General features: G+C 35.9%; 1 protein-coding gene across 5 annotated transcripts in view; it reads right to left on the bottom strand.

Moving 5' to 3' along the window:
- EPHA7 (EPH receptor A7) overlaps positions 1-16582 on the bottom strand; it is a 162799-nt gene that overhangs the window by 100958 nt on the left and 45259 nt on the right. For all 5 annotated transcript variants that reach the window (XM_057380335.1, XM_057380333.1, XM_057380330.1 and 2 more), the window contains exons 4-5: positions 7879-8034; positions 6661-6996 (exon numbers count right to left, since the gene is read on the bottom strand). In XM_057380335.1, the coding sequence (XP_057236318.1) occupies positions 6661-6996; positions 7879-8034 (492 nt within the window). The remainder of the gene's footprint in view (positions 1-6660; positions 6997-7878; positions 8035-16582) is intronic.

The following is a 16582-nucleotide window of genomic DNA, read 5'->3' as shown; positions in this document are numbered from 1 at the left end:
GTTGCACCAAATATTTAACATACATAGCTTAATCAGACCATTTCTAATTTGGAGCTCTSGTTTTGTGAAGCTGAAGCTTTATCTTTGTGTCGTTACACTAGAATGCAGCCCCTCATTCTTTTTACTTCCAACTATTTTAAAATAGCCTTTATTAGAAAAAAAAAAATTAGTTTCTGAGCAAAAATTATTACATTTCTTTCTAAAAAGCTTTTATGATAGAGCTGGACAGACAAGAGTTCTGATATCTATTTGAGAAAAAACCCAACATATTTTTAGTATACTTTACAAAAAAATTCAAATTACATTCAGTTACAAACTGATGTGCAAAAACCTGACATAGTCAGACTAAAATGTGCCACAAAGTTAAAAGTTTCCTTTCAGGATGACAGAGAGCCCATTGCTTTTGTTCCTGTGTGTTCTGATAGAGCMTGAGGTTCAAATCCTGCTCCTATTGAAGTCAATGACAAAGCTTCCATTGACTTCAGCGGTGCAGGATCAGACCCTAAGCAACACAGTTAGCACCTGCTTGGTTTTTATCTCTCTTATATTTCAGTGAAAAGTATTGGAACAAATTAGAACTAAATAATAGAAAAAAAAATTAATATCAATTAGCTATTGTATGGTACACTTTCTTATAAAACATATTGCTTGTAATTTCAATTTTTTTTTTTTTTGCATATATACATGCTCTGTATATGTATATAAAATATTATCAAAATTCAAATATATGTCCCATACCATATTATATCCTGTACAGATATTTCCTTCTTTGTGAAAATCTTAAAAAAAAAATCTAGCATTTAATAATCTAACAATAATGCTCCAACCTTGCAATTCTGCTGTATCTCTATAACCTTGTGGATGTCACAATATTAAATATGACCTGATACAATCAGTGAATGAACAAAATGCTTTTCTTGATCTGATGGTATTTACTATATGAAGACTGGAATTCTTATCAAGTTTTTATCCATCAGTTTAATTCAGGCATAAACTCAGTTATCGCCTCCTGTAAGAAAATCTGTGATATTAGTTCAGGGAAATGTGATTGCAGATCAAAAGGCAGTCTTAGCTCCACAGAAATAACCCATTCCATTCTTTTAATATACAGAAAAGATATCAAAAAAAAGTAGGAGAATAATAACTATCATATGCAACTAACTTCTATTCTAATTTTTCCCCTTTTTGTTAATCACTATGAAGTGCAGAACACTAACATAGCTATGATGTCYGCCTACTGGTCTAGGAAAAAGTTTTAAAATATTAAAATATACCTTACATATTATTAATAATAAGCACAGATATCCATATAGCTCCTATTAAATAAACTAAGCAAAAAGATAACCCAAAATACAGTCATCATCACATATATGTTTCTAAAACCCTCAGCTCAATGAAATGTTTAGTGAATATTAGTTTCGAAAAGTGACTTTTTTACAAAATAGTTCCCCCAATGCAAGAGGTGGAACACATTTAGTAAAAAAAAAAAAAAAAACCACATTATTTTTATGATCTGAATTCATTTTACATGAAGCATTGCTTTWAAAAAAATATATCTAGCTGATGGAGCTATATCAATGTGACAAAATGGATTTACAGGTGGACATTAGAAGATGAAGCATAGGTTGAAAAGTAAAGTAGCTAACAGCAAAGAGCCAGTGAAACTAATGGATAAAGGAAATCCACTGATATGGGAAAATATTGAAAAGATGTTAAGTTGAACACTGAAGCTATTTGTAACAAGCTGTCATGTATCAGCAGGAGTGAACCTTAGAGGGAAGACGTAGATGAAGGGAGATTGAAACAACTTGGTGGCAGCATGGGAATAAACCAAAATGGCCTGGGGAAAGGAGAGGAGTGAGAATAGGACTACAGCACTGAGTTCACAGAGACTGGGAAAGCCGCAGGCATCGATCTTCTTGATTGCTGCCTCTGCTGGGGGACAGTTCATTGCTGAAGAAAAGTCAGGCTTAAGTGAGACTGACAGGGAACAGGAAACAAAAAGTTGGTCAAKAGTGCAGAGACTATGAAAGAAGAGACTTTAAAAAATGAGTAGGGATAATTGAGAGCTGGGAAAAAAGTGTAAAGAAACAAAGGAAAGAAAAATTATAAGCATCAAAAATGAAAGGAGAATGTAATGTAAGAGAATGTGAAGGGTCTCTCATTTAGAAAGACTTCAGAATTACCTAAAAAAGGCAGAACCCATCCCACAGATTTACATTTATGCATTCAACCATTTCTTCTAGTCATGTAAATCAATGGTGTTGCTGCTAATAGTCATGATTTTATAGCTTGTAATGTTTTTTTTCAGTTCAAGTTGCTGGAATAATGCCAATTTGAAAAATTAAGCTTCTTTTTTTTTTAACTGTGAAATTTGGGTTCTGTTTTTTTTCATAAGAGAAGGTCTTAAAATTGAACTCTAAGATGTAAAAATGGAATAGCAAATCAACATATACAAAGGAAATTGTTACTAAAAAAGAATGGTTTCAAAGAGTAAGCCTTGATTATGGAACTGAATCAGGGTTTTTTAACTACTTGAAGGTGTCAGCATTAAGTGCATCTGAAGGCACGGCAGGACCTAAGAGTGCTGTGGGGCACCTTTCTCTTGCTGCAAAGAAGCAGCAAGCATCAGCAAGTGCTCCCTGCACAAGAGGAAAGACTACATTTAGGGACAGTTATTGGCATTACATTTTAACTTCTGTTTGTCTTGTTTGGTTACGGTAACAAGGCATGATGAGTGTCCCCTTGGATATAGTGATATAGTTTTCTTTTTTCTTTTCAATGACTATAAAGACAATTTAAACAGGCTCAGGACTCACACTTCAATTTTCTCAAAAAAAATGATAAATGATGGTATTCATTCAAAATATCTTAACCTTTATCAAGGTTAAGGTYAGGTTAGGTTGGGTGTATGTAACCCTTTACCAGTGATTAATCCATTTTCTATTCAGATAAATTCCAGAGGAAAGGATGCAGAAAGATAGTTTTGAAAACATACTGTCTTTGCAAAAATGTCAACAGAAAAATTACAAAACTGTTATTGAAGCATATTTTGTAAAATGAAAATGCATGAATGCCAAAATATGACAAATACTCATTTAGGTGAAATACTCATTTAGGTACTCATTTCAATTCACCTTCTAAGTGTTATATRGAAAGAAGGTAAAATTTGGAAAGGAATTTGATGGGTCAAAAGGAACTACCAGTACAACCAAAAGGTGAATATCTTATTAGGGAAGTGGTCAATTTTATGTTTGGTAAAAAACCCTTCAGTAAGCTTGCAAAGGTAATGTTTGCCAACTGTTCCCCAGGTGCTGCTCTTTAGTACATTCATTTATTGTAAATAGAGCTTAGTCACATTTGAATCTGAATTCTACAAGGATTTAGGGGTTCACACAGATCAGCTTGCAGCATTGGGATGACATCCTGCATTCTTTATATGATGCTGGATAGGCAAGATATGAAACAAGATGGTTTACTCCTGGGGGACTTAATGTACTTAATCTTGTCAAAAAAAAGAAAACAAAGCAAACCCAAAAGCCTCATGGTTCTTGGCTGAAGTATAAAAATATGCCATATGACAACTGACAGCCTAGTCACAAAGTCTTTTTAAAACAAGGAATGAATAGCAATATGTCACATGTGTACATGTATAAGCGATGTGAAATGATACCTACCCACTTGTGGTCATTTTATTGTATTATTTCCACAAACATAAATAGGTTTTTATCCACCACCTGGTTCTTTTATGTGGCATGCTCTCTTTGTCTCATCAGAAGCATGTTATGTGTGGGTGAAGAAACACTGAATATATTCTATAACCCCATTCTTTTATCAATAATTTCCTGTTATCATTACACAATGATTTGAAATTTGTGACTATGGCCACAAAGGAGCAATTCAATTAAACCAAAACTACAAAGGGAAAATCTCATTGCAATCCTCTGTGCAACTGGTGAACCCAGTAATTATATATAGCAACCTATTGTGTTAGCATAATAACATGTAAAGAAGGTTTAGTTAGACACATTTACACACATAAAAAGCAATACGGGCATAGAAAAAGTCAGTTTTGCCAGAAGTATAGAACAGTCACACAGGAACAAATGAGAGCTGCATGAATCCTAGTTTACTTGGCTATAAATAAATCCAACATTTTCTTTCTCTCCATGGTAAAATAAAAGAGAAGCACAGAAGCATAACAGTCTCCTTTCAGCAACCAGTCTCTTTCTGTTCAATTATAGTCATSAATCTGTTCCACCTAAAATATTTTCCTCCTTGAGAAACCAAAGAAATCAGTACTAGGATCCAAAACATGCTGTTGCAAAAATAATGTAAAATAGGTCTTTCCTTTTGCTAAGTGCATTTGTTCTGAACATCTGTATTTCTTTAACACAAATTTTGTAATTCAGTGGCAAAAAAAAAAAAAAAAAAAAGCTGCATTTATGTGGCACTTCTTATCAGAAAATCTTGAAGAGCTTGGTAAGGAAAAGTGAAGGTTACCTTCGTTTTACAGAGAAAACTGCAACAAAAAGAGCTTAAGGCCATTTTTTCCCCCAAATCTGTCTCCTATGTATATTCCTTTCAGATGCCAAATTGGAAGCCTCTAAATCTTGATGCTCAGAAGTGCTAAACAGGCRAAGCTTCAGTTGTTCCCTTTCTCTAAACAGTGTCAAATCCTGGGAAATGCAGGCCTGTACATAATCCCACAATCAATGAGAGAGAAGGGATGGAATAGAGTCAGATCTCCTGCTTCCTGATGTGTGGTCTTACAAAGCTCGTATACGAGGCTGAAAATTTTTTTGATTCCTTTAAATCTTCAGTAAAGTCTATATGTTGTCTCTAACATACATGCAAGCTATAGTTTCACTAACATCTCTGGAGCTGACATGAGGATTCTTCCATAAAATTACACAACTTGTATTACTTGTAAGATAGCACAGGATAACCATGTTCTCCCTTCTGGCCTAGTAAAACTGCAAATCTACTATTGTGACAACACAGGATAATGAACTATAATGAGTTATCTTGGGGAAACACAACAAACTTCTGATTAAGGCTTTTTCATCTTCCTGAGGTGTGATACTAGCAACCAAATTGCACTGTTTYTTCCTTTACCCTGTGTGCCATTGAACCATCAAAGCACATAAAGTAAAGCCAATTTGATTCAGCTAAATAGGAAAAGGTCCAAATCCTCTTCTTCATGTGACAGTTCTGTACAGCCATCTACAGAGAGYAGAACACTGTCCACCTGTGCATGTTTGAAGAATTATTTTGAGGATGAAAAATCAAGGTGCCAAAATAATATAATCTGTGGTGCAAAAATAGTTTCAGGGTAAGTTTTCTGAGCTGAAAATCTCATCATAAACTTCAAGAACTGAATGGACACAGAGACCAATYCTTTCAGCCACAGAGATGGTTCCAAAATAATATAAAATGTGCATTTGGAATCCATGAAAGCACTATAGGGAGATTAAACATCCCATAAATATTCCAGCCTAACTTTAACAGCCATATAAACTGTCTTAAATTTGGGGGAAGGGAAGGAAGGTTTTGAGCTAAATTTCTTGTTYTTTTTTTTTTTTTTTTTTTTAAATGATTATCTTTCAAGTACAAAATAACAATAGTTTTTTCCTGTTTGTTTACTGACCCTCTTTGGTGAGTGTGTTCTTAATTCAAAACATTACTGTAGGTAATGTATTGCACTAAAAAAAAATAGCATGATCACAACAATCATTGACATTTTCTCCAAGATATAAGTATGAAGTAACCTTTAAAGCATTAGTCAGCTGTTCTTACAGGAAGCATCGCATCATTTATTCACTTTATATTTTCTTTTACAGCATTTCTTCGAAAGTCAGAYCTTGCAAATAATATTTGGTTCGAGATCTTTTGTTCAAATTACAAAAGGTTAGTTATACTATCCTCTCCTTAAGCCCACAGTACAATATTGCCTGTAATTTTATCAATAAGCAATGCACTATTTCAGAAACCTAAATCTGAGAATTCTCTCYTATTTTTTTTTCATTCAGCTGCAGACAACTAAAGCCCTTTTTTTCCCCTGGGGTGATATGCTAGTTTGATTTTATKTCCCCTGACATTTCACCTGTCAGATTATGATAAATAGAAGAAACAAAGAATAATCATCACATTCTCATTGCATCTCATAATCAAATATCTGGAAATACAAGATAAATCAGAAATATTGTCCTGAGGGAAAACATTAACACTGAAAACGCCATCAGAAATCCAAATCATCTTCCAGTGACCTAGGACTCCCCATGCATGYTTAAAAAATTAAAAAAGGAAAAGAAGGGTCACATCTATTTTTTTTATCTTCAAATACTAGGGAATTACCTATAATGAAGTAAGAATAACAATAAAAAGAAAAGTTCCAGAATTAAGAAATTCTGTTTAATAATAAAGCTGTGCGTCTTCTTTAAGTCTTTTGCGAATGCTTTCTGAAAGTAATCCTGAGGCCAAGAAACAGGACAGGTTATCCTGAAATAGTATAAGCTCAAATTAAATATCTGGCAACGTGAAAAGATTAATGAGCCAGAACACATCAAACATGCTCCTGATTTACTGCATCTATAGTTTGCATGTTCCAAATTTCTCTCAGTCTCACAGTGTTGAGATTCATAAGTGATGAAAACTTACCTGCTTGGCCGGTGGTAATACTGACAGCTGCAAAAAGCCTCTGGGAACGACTCAAGTCAGAAACCCCATTCACAGCTTCAACTTCAAACGTGTAGTTAGCATGAGCTAGCAGGTCCATGACAGTGACATAGTTATCTACTAATCCAGTTTGCTGGGGCATATATCCAATGTTACTCCCACAGGGAACACACTCGCCCTGCTCCCAGCTGCACCTCTTGCACAAAATGCGGTAGGTCACATCACTTCTTCCCCCGTTGTCAGCAGGAGGACTCCACTCCAAACTCACGGTAGTCTGGTTGATATTGAAAATTAGGTTCTGTGGTGCAGATGGAGGTCCTACATAACACACAGAGACATCCAGAGTAATTACACAAAGCCACAGTGAGACACACAGGTAGCATTTTAATTACTGAGACAGAAAYAGTTGAAGCATTTTTCTTCACATAAACATTTCATTATTTTTAGTACAGGCTGCATAAAAGCTTTCTTGAAGTCATTTGGTAAGAGCTTTAKTTATTTTCCATTAAGACATCAGAATAACAATTGTCTGTTTATTTACTGCAACTGATTCTAGCTGTTTCTCTTCTGTGCAATTAAAAAGAATGGTTAATGTAACTTAGGTTCTCTTTTATAGGTTTTACAAATATGGGACTTGTTCATCTCTTCTAAACATACTGCACAAACTGCATCTAGTCTTTTGTTACCAGATCTGATAAGATTTACAGAGATATTTTAGTGTTTTTTTTGGATTTAGGAGACTTCCACTATTTGAACCACCAATCTGTGCAGGCCAATCTACTTGCAGCTAATTAGAAGGTTAAGTCAGATCCAATTAYAGTTCAATCAAAATGCAGATCCACACAGGTTACTTTTCATTTTTGATGTTACTAATTTTGGTATTACATCACACAATGCACATTGTCTGCAGCAATTTTACAGCTATGGGAAAGCCGGGCCTGTGTTCTATCTATTACAGKGAGTTATGCACTTAGGCAACACACAATGTTTTCCAGTGCTGTACCAAGCAAACATGAAAATTATATTTATGCTGATTCCATATTCACTGTCAAMTCTTTTTCCCTCTGCTTTTCAATTTCTTTTACCGCTGCAAATGTACTTTTCAAACACAGGAAAAGCCAGACAAAACTACTCGCTGCAAGTGGCTGCACCTGGTTGGTTAAGCAACGTCCTTTGCTATTAAATTCATGACTCACTCACTTGTGCATGCGACATATGGTGGATCAGAAGGTGCTCTATAATAGCTATCTTCACAGTCGCATCTGGAGGATCCTTCCTTGTCAGAGAAGCTGTGAGTAGGGCAGCGGGAGCACTGCAGATCTTGTGAGGAGGATTTGTAGAACCCACGGCCACAAGCTAAGGCAGAACAAAACAAWTTAAGATTTAGATTTGCATGGACTYWGATTCTGATCTTTTTYTGTTCTGTCACATGAGGTACATATTCCTGTAAACATCTAAGATGCCCATTCTGTTATGTTGGCTCAAGCAAGRTATTATGCTCATAATTTGTTTTTCTTCAGATGATGCTGGTAATGATTTTGTGGCATTTTCATGAATTCAAGTATATACTATATTTACCTCAACAGCTGGCAGTAYAGTATTTTAAAACAGAGGGCTGCATAAATACAAGAAGCATCTGTTTTTCACCAAAATACAATAATGGTGTGAAACATCTGGATGTCTGCAACAGGCCTAAACAAAAGGARAACACTCTTGAGATCTGCTCTAAGGCCACTGAATTGTTTATGGTATCTGAACTAATTGTTTTGGAGCAAAATTTATTCCTCCCTGGTCTCAGAAACCCAAAGAAGCTGTAACCCACCAGCAAACCCTGATCCTGAGCAAAGAATGAGGCGTGAACACTTGTTGAAAAGATTACTCTGGTGGGAACATGCAGAAAGAGGAGGAGAGCAGACAGCATAAATTGCACAGTTGGTTTGTCCAGCTTCACAGAAAGAGAAAAGCAGATTGAAATTAACTTACTAAAACTTTTGAGAAAGAGACAAAAGGTAGGCAACATGCCTATAAGATAATGTCTTGCTTTGGTTCGCCCACTGTGAGCCCACAAAATTAAAAAATGTGCTGTGTTCCAACACTGATGTTTAGAAATATTTCTTGCAGCCACTGCCACAATCCCCAAGGCAGAAACACACGTAAGACACACCTACCATTAGACTTACAAGCAGAGCACTGCAACCTAGACAGCCAGATTAAGAATGTATAAACTATGAGAACTGTAGAGAATGAGGAAGAGGGAAGTGGGGATCAGACAGCACTAAAACTGAAAACATATTAAGACTCAATTTCAGTGCTGAGGTTATGGGCAAATTTACAAACATTGTCAACATGCAAAACAAAACACAAAAGTCCTCCAGAATCTTGTAATAAAGCAGAGGCATTTTCAACCACACTATTTTACTGGGGTTGTTTTTTTTCCAACCGTAACAGATGGTCTAACCTTCTTAAGCCACCTATATACAAAGGAAAGGGAKAGTGGGTGAAACTTTGTACTGGGTATCAAAATATTAAAGCTAGTTAAATAGTCATTCTGAATTCAGAGGGAGAGAATTTACTTTGGTTACATTCATATTTGCTTGGATATTTTCTCAGAACAGAAATGCAAAGTACCAAAAGACATTGATATTTGGAACAGTTATTTCAGTTGCCTGGTACTGCAGTGATGGAAAGAGCATGAAAACAATGAGCTTTACCCAAAGCTCACTAAGTCAATGAGGACTACCTTTGACTTTAACAGCCTTTGAAGACTGGACCCACAGTGTCACTAAAGCAACATAAGTCTTGTTAGTCTGATTAATTTTATGCAACAGAAAAAAAAAAAAAGGCAGTCATACTTAAGATAACAGTAGATTAAAGTGGATGAATTATGAAAATCAACCGCAGATCACATCAGTGGGAAATTTGGGCTATTATTCTATCAATATAGCAACTTTTAAAAGAAATATATGCTTAAAATTGCCATAATATTTAGAGTTTGTTGTGCTGAAAGAAAACAGTGGATGGAAGTTGAATTATCTGGCAGAGCCAATTAGCATGCAAAGCTTGTAGCCTTTTATTTTGACAAAGGGGMACAAGTTTGCATCAGAAGAAAATCTAGTCCTGCTTGTAAAACATGCTATAGCTTGATTCTGCCACAGTAGCTGTTATATATGCTATTTAGAAAAGACAACAGAAATAATTTTGGAGAAGCACTTTAGATAAACACAACCTGTGAATTCATAGTTGTGACAAATTTGACTTAGAATTATCCTTTTACACCTTCATCCAAGATAGTTTCAGAATTTCCTGACCAAGAGCAAAAACGCTGGTTTGTACACGTGTACCTTAAGACATACATTTAAACTTCTGTCTGCTTTTTCAGTACTTGTAGTTGAAATGTAGCTAAAATTACAAAATAATAGTTTCCTGCCTTTCTTAAACAGTCATATTTCTCTGACACCAAACAAAACACTGGACAAATACACCGGAACTTCCAAAATGTAGTCCTCTGCAAAGCAAAGAGCAACTTAAAAGGCAAAGATCCCTACTGTGTTTCCAGTCTGTCCTTCTCAGCAGGGAACATTACACAGAAAAGATGCAGAGACTAAAATAAAGATTTCAGACAGAAATAACAAAATGTAAACAGAAAACTCCTTTTTTGTTTTTTTTCTTTTTTCCTGATGACTTGATCAAGACTTTTATATGCTTAGTCACTCGGTATTTAAAGTAAGTGTGCATTTCTTATTAGWGTTCAAAGGATCTGAGTGTCTGTGAGTAGTTTACATGACTGAAAGCCAATTATTCTCCCACACAGCATAACACAGGCGGCAGGTTCAGGCATTCATACCATGCTACCATTCCATTACCTTTTTGTCCACTAAGAAGCTTGTGACGACATTTAATAACCATCCCTTTAACTTATAAATCCCAGAGATATAAGGAGCAGAATATTCCAGCACCAAAATTTTAACATTATGAAAATACCACTTTTAAAAAGATTTGTAAAAGCTTTGCACATCTTTAGAAGGGAGGGTATGCAATGCTATACACTATAATTAAAGTACTCATTGGAAGAATACAACTAAATTATTCTCCCATCTTTCATCATAAAATTTGTCACAAAAATTGTTTTTTTCAGGCTTGCAGTGGAATACTTCTAYTGCTTAAAAATTGGGGGCCTATGGGTCCTTATCTGTTTTTAACATATACCATTGTCTTTGCAAAGAAAATTGCAACTGAAACCTCTACCAAGATGGTGTTGCACAGACCAGTTATGAAGGTGTGAGAACTTGCCAGCTATACAGATGGGAAAGAATCATTCAAAAATACTGGTTTTATTCTTTTTTTCCCCTCCCTTTTGTCCTGCCTTGCCAAGTTGCCATGGTGGATTTTTTTCTTTTATGAGCAATTTAGATAGATTGTTTTGTTCTGYACTATTTTAATTCTACATATTTTGATCCAATTTAGTTCTTAGTGTAATATTTTTAAGATTACAGGGACAGGTGGTATAAAATCCCCACTGCAACTACCTCCATAAGGAACATTAAAAAAATGCTAATTGTAAAAAAAACAAAACCAAACACATTAGCCAAACAACACTCAGAGCTCTATACATGCAAATCTGAAGGTGATAAATACAGCTATTCTATCACAAAAGTATCTCATGGCAAAGCTCCAGGTAACTTAAATGACATTTGATCACATCCATTTCAATATTTCAATTCATTAGTACAGCAGAGCACTCATCAGCAGCACTTCTTCCCTTTAAAGGGAGCCTATATTGCAAGTCAAGGCACAGAACTCATGCAGTGATAGAAGATAAGCAGGGAGGATACARCTGGTGAGACAGCACTCTGACATTGTAGCTCTAATCCTCATCATTGCTGATCTGAGYGAAACRTAAACTCATTTGATGTTCCTCAAGMAAGTTAAGATAGAGCAGTGGTTTAGCAACTGAAGGGCTTCTGGGATAGTGGAAAAGGCAGTGCATGGGTGGAGAGAAAGGTGAAAAAAGCAGCACAATATACAGCTCCTTTCCACTCACTGTGTTGTGTCATTTACGGCTGCTAATTTAATAGAACAGCTCTTCCCAGACAAAGCTCCAATTTTGTTCAAACAGCTGCTCCAAATCTTGCATGTTACTGACAGCAGAGAGACACAGAATAGCACCTACCTGCCTGACCTCAGCCAGCTTAAAACAACACAATTAGGTTCTCATTCTTTCCCCATATACAAAAAGTCAACAATAAATACAGAAGAAATTGTATTGCTTCAGCCAAGGCACAATTCTTTGCTTAGGATCTCAGCCTCAAAACCATTAGAGACTGCCCATCAGTGACCCTCCCAGAGCTGACCAGCACCTTGGTCTAGTTCACTTCTCTGCTCCTCAGAGCAAATCTTCTCACTTCTACAAAGTGGAGATTTCTCTTGTTGGTAAACTGGCAGAGTTCCAGTGTGAAATACAAAGACWATGTGAACAAAATCTCTCGGATTAGAGAGCTTTATTATACCATGGAGTTGGGTTTGAGGCTGAGCAAGCCCTAGATAAAGCAGTTACACTATTCTGGCTGCATACCACAAAAGATCCTGGTATGAAAATCATACCAGCAGTCTTTCTTGGCTTGGACTAAGTTGCTTTCTTCTGGTACATCCAGTAGCACTGAGCTGTAACAAGGATGTGTCGTGACAGTAGGGTCTGGCACATGGCTGGGCACGGCTGCAGCATCAGTGCATGGGGCCCATTTGGAACCATGTTTAGCATATGCCACTGCAGTCAGGACATCGCAAACATTTTTAGCCAGCATGTTTGGTATCCTTTAAGGGGCTACACAAATACTKTAAATAATGGAATTTTGAAAAGCTGAAAGTAAATACTAAGGAATTAACACATACTAACAAGAACTATGATGCCACATCTGTGGCATAAGCAGCTGCCTGTACTTAATGGAGCAAAATAKCAGCTTCTCTGCTGTGAGCTCATCATATGTTTTTGTGGCCTGGTAGAATAAAATAATGTATATGTTTCTTCTAAGAGTAATAAAAAAAAAAGAAATCCAAGGACCTCTGGAGAAGGGAATGAAGGCAGATGTAGAAGGTGGCAAACAGCAGTCTAGAGTCCCATTTGTGGGACAGGACAAAGGAAAAAAAGGACGTGTTAAACATTAYTCATTTTTGTGTAGCCTTTTCACTATAAACACTAGGAGAGTCATTTTGTGTCTAGGATAGCTGGGGGACTTGGAATAGGAGCAATGATGGAAATGTGTTGAAGTTATGAGTGACATATGTAACAACTGATGTTTATACAACCAAAGGAGATAGAATAAACAGTTACAGGGCACTGACACATTAATCAAGAAAATTATTTGCTACAGCAAGAATACAATTAAAAAAAAACAAAAAAAAAACAACAAAAAAAAACCCCTCCATTTGTTGAAATGCAAGGCTTCCAGGTGGCGTATCAGCTTAAGACTTAAAGGGCACACTATTGTTTCAGCATGTTAAGACACTTGATTGAACATGGCTTTTGGTAATAGTTTTTGAGTTTATATGAAAGTAATTAAAGAGCKGAATGCACTAATTACTGTTTGATCCCATTATAAAAAGTAGACTGCTGTAAGAGGATAAAAATGAAGATGACATACTGTGCTAGCAGAGCAAGAGAGCYTGTCTGTTTATTCTGGTTTGCTCGCCATTCCCTGAGTTTGCCATTACTATTAAGTCTTAGTGGTGTGACAGTTTTATGCATACCAAAGAAGATGAAACTAATATTTTAAAAACAATACTTTTTCAAAGCAAGTGTCAAAGGATGATAAAGGAGTAATCACACAGTTTAAACAACATCAGTATTGTAAACTTGGGGCATCAGGCTGGTCCCACTGAGAACTGTGGCAAATTGCCCATCTTGGGAGGGCTCAAGTTTTCCCCTGGGTTCCTTTCTCTTTTCACTCAAATAAGCTGACCATATTATAAGCGATCCTACACATTGTATTTTTTTCTACAAGCAGYGACTAGAATTTTGTATCTGTGTGGGCATAACTCTCCATTCTTGTAATTTGTTTTCCATTATCATAATCAACTCCCCACCTTTCTATCTTCTCCAAGCCTGAGAAAATTAAGGAGAATTCAGCTAACTCTTTTCACAGAAATGATGTATACACAAAGAGTGTGTGCAGATGTTTCCAGGATGAAGTTATGCAGCTGCAAAGACTTTATTAATTATAAAATGCAAAATGGATTGTTCTGTAATTGAAACTCTGGGGCGCTGATACATTTGAAAATTAACATACATATATGTATGGCCAGGACATAGATGGATGCTGTTAGATTATTTAYTACAGATGGATATTTTAGCTAATGCAGAATAAAAAGAGCTGGTCTTTCTCCACTGGAGCTTTCAAATATTTGCTTCATATTAATGTCTATGGTTCCATAACTCAGGACTAGAAGCACAGCTTGCAGAAACTRTACTCCCACTGTTAGTGTTGCTGACCTCATCTACAATGGACAGGTCTAGAATCTTTATTTTAATCCTATTGACAGTGCCTCAGTGGGAGTAATTATAACAGTCGGCCACAAATCCAGACCTCCTGTCACTGATATATTAGGGTTTTTCACAACCAAAATGAGCAGCAGACAAGGAGGATAAAAGCAACATGGGGTAGTGATTATAGCAAGATTTGTCAACCCCCTTCTGTATTAACCTACTACAAACACATGACAATTTGGCATGGGAAATGTCAGACATACAAAAAGTTTAACCTTTCACAGTGTCAAAAAATAAAACTTTGAAAATCATTTGGGGGGCATTGTTCTYTTATGAGATACTTGGCTGGTAGATCACAACATCGGCCACAGGCAGACTTTTTAGCTGAAGTTTCAGAAAAGTTAAGATAAACTGAAAGCAGACCATTATAAAACAATTCCCTGCTCCAGATTTCAATGTGAAATATTAGACATAAGTAATCTAGCAACAAAAAGAGACTYTATAACCTCTGATCCTCTTTTCCAATAATTTGTGTATGTTCCAGTCATAGTTATGTTTGAAACTGTAAATTACTTTTATAGTGAGAGATGACATCTGTTATGCCTTCTCTGGCACCTAATATATATTGTTTTATAAGGAGCTTAGACTGTAGTATTTTGTCTAACTACTATGCAATGCTAAATGTCTAACTGGAAAAAGAAGTTTATTTTAGCTTGATTTTTGAACTGCAATAGCATCTAAAGATTATTCATGTTTCAACCAAGGAATTATGTTGTATGTTTTAGTCAGAGTAAACTCAGGACCCTTAATGGTGCCTAAGCTATAGTGTGAATGACATATCTAAATAGGGTTGTCCCACGGCTGCATACCATCATTCACTGAATGTTTGTTGTTGCCTGTCAGGAATCRCTCAGACCTCATATTAATTTCCCAAGCCTATTATGCCCTTGTTTTCCAAAATCCTGCTAATGTCTTTTGAGAGATGTTCACATACTGGTGGTCACACAGAGATCCAGAAAGAGAATGCTTGCTAGATAATAAAAACTTGTTCTGATTTTYCCACTGAATTAAGTGAAAGCTTCATCTCTCTACAAATCTGCTTAAAAAAACCTACAAACCCAAATAAAACAAAACCCCAGAAGTGAGCATGTCATCATGAGTGCCTTCTTAACTTATCTAGCTGCAAAGAAACATAGGCACAAAGTAATACTCTGCTGGTTTCCTGGCTAATTTATGGACAAGGACAAGGTAATCAGATTGAAGAACATATCCTACAAATCAAAGAATACCCAATGTCACTATACTACAAGAGCAAAATTACTTTGAATCTAATCATTCCAAATCAGTACATAAAAGACTACATCTAAATGGCAATTAAAGACACGCTAGATACTCTGAGGAGAATTAATTAGCTGGGTAAGTTAAAAGTTGTGCATCGAGGCTATGACATAATGTTTCTCTAAATTTTCAGTTTACAAGGATAACGCATGTGCCTCTCATTAACTTTCTTGGAAATGACAAATATAAAGCCACCATGAAAAATTGGGGGAAATTAACAGGTGAGAGATACAAGACACTAAAAATGTAGAAATATGCAACTAGTACTCTGTTACTAAGTTCAAAACTGAAAGGCGGGTTAGAAAACTGAAAGGAGACGAGATATTCTGTCTTTCCTGTCCATTCTTTTCCTATTTTTCCCCTTTTGTTCAACCATGCCCTTCCTTCAAGTTTAGCTTTGCATGGTGCTTGAGTAGCTTCTGCTCAGAGTTGAGTGACAGCTCAACTCATTAGCCAGTTTGGGAGCAAATGTTCCACACTTTGCAGGACATGGTATCGGTTCACCACAAAAAAAAAAACAAGAATCCATGTGTGAAGTATTGCCAGCAGTAGAAATTTTGCCCGTCTTCCTCAGAAGGTTCTCAACCAATCTGAAAATTAATGAAAAAATGCACTTTATCTGCTCATAGCTTCTGCACATTTAGGTTTTGGTTATTGTTCCTTCCTTTTTTACCAAATTGGTAATATTCAATTATAATTTTTTTTTTTGAAATTTTTACTAAAAAAAAAAAAAAAAATCTGTTGAAACTACAGTGACTAAGAATTCAGCAAATCTAAAACTACAGACTAACTTACGTTATGAAAGCTATAATGGTCTGCTAGGAAATTTGTATGATTATCTAACTGAGCGGAATAACACATCCCTGGATGCATCAGCAGATAACTGCTGCAACAAAAAGAAACTGGCTGTGCAAACTTGGATGTAAATGGTGCTTTTTCACTAAACAGAGACATGAAAAATTCATGCTAAATTTGTCACATTCCTGTAATGATTTTTTGTAAGGCTTTTGGAGGCTCTCTTACTCATATAAAATTCAACTCTGTAAGAAAAGAAAAAAAAAAAAAACAACAACAAAAGAAACAAAA

The sequence above is a fragment of the Malurus melanocephalus genome, unplaced genomic scaffold (assembly GCF_030028575.1).
Source record: "Malurus melanocephalus ecotype Western Australia unplaced genomic scaffold, MMel_1.1 scaffold_446, whole genome shotgun sequence".
Classification (NCBI taxonomy): domain Eukaryota; kingdom Metazoa; phylum Chordata; class Aves; order Passeriformes; family Maluridae; genus Malurus; species Malurus melanocephalus.
The sequence above is the reverse complement of the archived record's forward strand: the minus strand, read 5'-3'. Positions and strand labels throughout refer to the sequence as shown.